This window comes from Cydia amplana, chromosome 16 (genome assembly GCF_948474715.1).
Source record: "Cydia amplana chromosome 16, ilCydAmpl1.1, whole genome shotgun sequence".
NCBI classification, from domain to species: Eukaryota; Metazoa; Arthropoda; class Insecta; order Lepidoptera; family Tortricidae; genus Cydia; species Cydia amplana.
In genome coordinates this window covers 10,977,713-10,983,575 of record NC_086084.1, presented here as the reverse complement: position 1 = coordinate 10,983,575, position 5,863 = coordinate 10,977,713, and the positions used below count along the sequence as shown (strand labels likewise).

The following is a 5,863-nucleotide window of genomic DNA, read 5'->3' as shown; positions in this document are numbered from 1 at the left end:
GCATCCCATATATCTATGATTATATGTCTATAATTTTCATCGTTAGCTTATATGAGTTAATTACTACCTATTAAAAAAAAATGGTATATAATATATAGGTACCATTTTCGCATACCTGCGGAATGGTATCATCATCATCATCATCATCTCATCTACTAGTCGTTTTCGGCCACAGCGACTGCTTTCTACCGCTGAGAGCGTCGCTGTTGCGCTCTCAGGTGACTGACATAGCCAATCTATTCAGCAAATGTGCGACCACACTCGCTGGATTGGGATGGCGTATGAGCGCCAAACTATCTCGACGGAAATGGGCGCCGTTCATCCCTTGTACTATTTACAATTTTTTTCATTGATAAAATTTATTAACGATCTATTAACTAGGTTGCACCATGCATTGGGATAGCTTCGAAAGCGTCGTAATTTTGAAAATTGACAATATCTACTTAACTTAGAAGCACTACCTACCGTAGTAACAATAGGTAAGTAAAATGTCTTGGTAAGCGTTGCAGTTGCATATGTTGCCAAGGTATGATTAAGTAGTTTACTGGTTTTCAAAATTACCCCGCCTTCTAAGTTAACCCAAAGCACCTTATGTTGAAGATGGTACTTAACAGCGACACTCTTGGCTGACCATTCGTGGACCCTGTATCTCCGCAATAAAGTGTATGAATTGTCAATGAACAGTCTGGACGATGGTAGGTACATTGTTGAAGAAAGACCTATAGCTCACACAAGCGAGTCGAGTTCCAGAAAAACCAGACCAGTGTAACCAGACCTCGAGATCCGTAAGAAGAACACCAACTCCAAGAGCGCATTTATACTGGGTCCCTTGAACTTTCGACTCGCCCTTAGAATTCTCGTCTTGGACTCGCTGAATGCCACCTTTAGTTGTGGTACTTGTGATGCTTACAGCTGAGTCACTCATCTCTGGATATATAAGACCTCGTGTACGGATCACTGCACAGTACCTCAACTGTTGACACAATGAATACGGTGAGTACTTAGGTCTTCGATTCTTGTATTGATTTGTTTAAATAAATGTTGGTGGAAAAAAGCCATTGGCCTAATCGCGACGTTAGTTGCGGGCGGTGGGTAAAATATTGGGGTGATAATGATAAAATATGATGCGAATGTTTATTTTTGTATCTTTGTCTAATGTCAAATATTCCATAGTTGTTAGTGTTTGTCATTAAACTGTTAAACGCATAATAAATACTTAATGTCAACTTATTTTTGGGCCATCCTGTATGTTAAATTTCATGTTATAATTTTATTGTTATCAGTGTTATCACGCAAATATAATTGCTTTCCTAATGTACACACTTAATAATATAAAATAATAACTTTTGCCATCTTCTCATAACGCTAGAGCAAGATTGTGCACCACTAAAAAGTTTTTTTGTCTTTCTAAAAATGTAAAAAAAATAAGTTAAAGTGATTTTTAATTGACCACAGTAGTGTAAATATTATTATGAATTGGTTAATACAATGTTACTTTCGTTTTTTTTACTCACAAGTTGTAATTCTTTTAAGAACTTTAAAATTCTCATAATTTAACAGGCAAGGAAAATTTGTGAATTTGTAATAAAAAGAACTGGGGGCCGATTTTTGAACTTCTATCGCTCGATTTCGTCACTCGAAAATCGGTGGAAAACGGCGAAATGCTGATTTTTGAAATACGAGCGATAGAAATTTGGAATCTAGTGGTACTGACCACTCGATTTCAATTCTATTAGTATAATTTAAATGCCTAGTAATGGAGATATTATTTATTGAATAAAATACACGAAATCGAGTGGTCGAAATTCAAAAATCGGCCCCCTGGCACGAAATTAAACATTCACGCTATAACAGGGACGTAGGTGATTTAATTCTCTTTGTAGCAGGGTACAACATACTGAGCGGCACGTCGCATTTTACCGTCAGAGCGTGCGAGTGTTAAAAATTAAACACAAATAATGTTTAAATATTCTCATTGCAGATCCTTTGCTTCGGACTCGTGCTTTGCGCTACATTAGCGCTAACATCGGCCTATCCTGCCGAAAAGGCCCCCGAGGCCCCTAAAACTCCCGCGCTAGGGCAGGAGGCCGCTCCCGCGGTCGAAGCGGCAGAAGAGCTACAGCCCGAAGAGACCCGCTGGGGGCACGGTGGCGGCGGCGGGGGCCACGGCGGCGGCGGCTGGGGACGAGGAGGTGGATGGGGCCACGGAGGAGGATGGGGCGGCGGCGGGGGCTTCGGAGGGGGCCACGGAGGATGGGGGCGCGGCGGGGGCCACGGGCATGGAGGGTGGGGCCGTTAATACCTATAAACTAGACCTATAATCGATACCCGTTAAGAATTTGCATTTTTGGATGATTTTTTAAGATAAGATTAAACCAAGTGATTTTTACGACTGTTATGTGAAAAATAATACAAGTACTAATTTTGTAAACATAATTTTATTTAATACCTAACAGTAACTTACTATAGCAATTACAGTTTGCTGTCGGAAAGCAACGTTTGATGTACCCTACTTAGTGGAACCGCTGAAAAAAAAACTATGATTACCTAAATATATTTTTTTCAGCAGCTGAAAAAAGCTTTTTTTTGGCCAACTAAACATAGGCGGCGCGCGAACTCGTATACGATTTGAGTTACATTGCGGACTATTGAGGTTACGTCAATTCAGCCGACCGATCAAATGACGCAATGTAATGAAACTTGCATGCGAGTTCTCGCACCGTCTAAATGAGCCCTAACGCGATTATACAACTGCCCCAATATTAATGGGTAGTTCCGGATTGCGATAGGTATAGTACATCAAGATTAGAATCTGCAAGCCTGAGGGGCTACCGGGAAAACCGAAATTCACAAATTGCGGGGATCTTTCTCTTTTACTCCAATGAAGGCGTAATAAGAGTGACAGAGAAAAATGCCCGCAATTTGCGAACTTCGATTTTCGCGGTTATAGCCCTGGCCGCCGTGGTGTTTGGGAAGTCGCGGGTGACGTAATTGGGACGCTGGTATTTATGTAAATTTTGTTTATTAGGACGCGTTGCCGACTTAGATATAGCGAAATTATAAGTAATCAGTATTTTGACTGAACTAAGTCTGCTATGGACGGACAACGTTGTACCGGATGAAGTTTATATCAGGTAAATTTGGCTTACATATTCGCTACGTGCACGACTGGTGCTGCCCTCATTTTGTCGGACTTTTTATGTTAAATCTTATGGAGTAAAATTAGTTCAAGCGGCTGCCGCTAGTACTAATATCGGACATTCCATAAAATTACCTGTGTTTGTGACGATCAGCGCCACTTCCCCCTCCACCGACTTTTACCTGACAAGCCAAATTTACCTGAATAGTAGAATAATGAAGAATAGTCTTATCTTTATTCTTCTTATTCTTATCTCTCTCTTATTGTACCACTAAAATACTTTCATATTTCGGGAGAAGACTCATTTGCATTCATAACTTCTCTTACATGAATTATTCGATAAATATTGATAAATATAAATTTTTTCGTGATTTTCTTTAACAGCGGAATGCTATTTTGGTGTCACATAGACGCAGAACAGATGACAAATTTATAGACTAAAAAGGAGAAAATACAATAATCTAGGCCTTTATAATTTAAACATGAGAATTCCGACTAAATAACATATAGTAATAACGTTATCAGGAGCTCAAAACATTAGTAAAGAGTGTGTTGAACACCACATGGTGTTAATTGATATATTAATGTACAATAGGTATTTCAAAAACAAAATATACTAAACAAAGTAATTTTTTGTATAAGTAGCTTGCCAACAAACTGTCGTGCAGTTTGGCGAAAAAATATGTGTACCTAATGAATATTGCTGTGTGCATTTTAATAACAAAACTTCCGTGAGACAAAGACATGTTACATATATTAGAAAAAAAATACGTGAGTGACCCGTTTTCGTGTGCATTATATTGATTAAATAAAAAAAAAACAATGGCACATTAATAAACTGTATGAAGATGGGATACTGGTTGGTATTTTGATTGCGAAGAGGTCAAATCCACAATCCACATAAGACGCTCTATATAAGACCTCCTCCACTGACCACGGTGCACTTGTCATCTGTTGAGGACATCATGAACTCGGTGAGTGCTAAGGAATTCATTATAATTTTTAATATTGTCACAATGGGGTTGGCAACTGTCCAAGGTATAGACTCGATAAAGTGATTTTTGTGGCAAAATCGTGAATTTTAGTAGGTACAATATTCAAAATTGAACGATTTTGCGATGGAAATATTTACCTCACAATACCCCTATTGTAATTGGAATTAGATGGCCTGGATGCCAGCCCTGTAAGCCAAATCTCATAGCACAAAACTAGAGAAAGGGGCAAGTTATGATGACACCATCTATGCAAACCTTTGACAGTTGCCAACCCAACCCCATTTGAAAAGTATCGTAGTTCCGATTCTTTCTTGTGAGTTGGCAACATCGATGATTTTTAATGTGGGTAGGGTCACTTGTCGAACATTGAAACAATCGTACACAGTGAAACTTTGCGATATCTCGGAAACTAGGTGTTATCAGCTAGTGCCGTCTGTCAAGCAAGGGCAGGCTCAGGGACCCCCAGCACCTCCCCAATATGCGAGCGCGCCTCGGAGAAGGAGCACGTTGCTACGAGCGTTATTGTGAATTCGTGCGACAAAAGTAATATTTTTCATTTATGTTTCGCAATTTTTTACCAAGATATAGAGTCTAGTTTGGCGTTATTTAATTTTTTGTTGTGTTCTATGTGTATTAAAGTTACTTTGGAGCTAAATATTTTTAAATTTCTTTCACTCTTTGGTGCAGTTTTTTTTAATTGATTCAAAAAACACCCCTAGTCTCACAATGAAACATTTTTATGTAGTAAACAATGAAACTTGATATTCACTGAACACCAGTATTAGTACACAATGAAACAAACTCATTATTTTTTTAATTAATTAAAGACTATGTCCGAAATTTGTGAAACTAAAATACTATGAAAATTGATAATAATTTGTCTATCATATGACAAAATATAAGATACTTAACTTTAGAAATGGCTGAGATAGGATAGTTTATATGTTGAATGTTTCATTGATGGCAAGGTTAAGGTCACATGTCTAACATTGAAACAGTCGTTTATAAACACTATGTCGCAAGAAAGTGTATGATATCGAGCATGGAGATGCTTAAAACCCTCCCGCGTCCACCTAGTTGGCAATCATGCTCCGTGGACATAAAAGGCGCCTTTCTCGCAGCATGCCGTAAGTGCCGACCAGATTTTCGATTCACAATGAAACTTAGGTGTGCGTACAATGAAACAAGTCTTTCGCTTTTAGATATTTCAGCAATCTTATAACGATTCCATATTTCGGAAATCTTTTAAATAACAAATTTCATCCTACCACTATATTCTCCTTTCCTTTCTCATTAATTGATTGAAAGGATGTATGTATTAATGTAACTTATTTATTACAACGTTTCAATGTTTATTAAGGATGTTTCATGGTAGACTGTATATATTACATCTGTTTCACTGTAAAAATTAGAGTGTTTCATTGAAAACATGCACAAGTACACAATGAAACAAAACTAATTTTTCAAAAAAAGGTTTACAATACATAAACTGTTAAAGATAAGTAGAAAGGGCTCGCGGTCGAGTCCGTGTTTCGTTTACACGTTTCGAATACCCGTTTCCGAATAACACGTACACGGTTTTCTGGCCCGTTCCGCACGTTTAATTAAGAAACGTGTAATTAAGATCCGTTCCCACGGATAAACGGGTATTCGAAGGAACGGATCTTATTTACCCGTGGCTCCGGAGACGTCCTTGACGAGTAGCGAAGGAACGAACCGGCGTAGGTAC

The 5,863-nt window shown here is 38.4% G+C and overlaps 1 protein-coding gene across 1 annotated transcript; it reads left to right on the top strand.

Moving 5' to 3' along the window:
* Positions 1 to 899: 899 nt before the first annotated feature.
* Positions 900 to 2,299, top strand: LOC134655363 (holotricin-3-like). The gene is made up of 2 exons (XM_063510812.1): positions 900 to 993; positions 1,982 to 2,299. The coding sequence occupies exons 1-2, from the start codon at positions 985 to 987 to the stop codon at positions 2,297 to 2,299; spliced, it is 327 nt and encodes a 108-aa protein (XP_063366882.1). The 5' UTR covers positions 900 to 984.
* Positions 2,300 to 5,863: the final 3,564 nt, after the last annotated feature.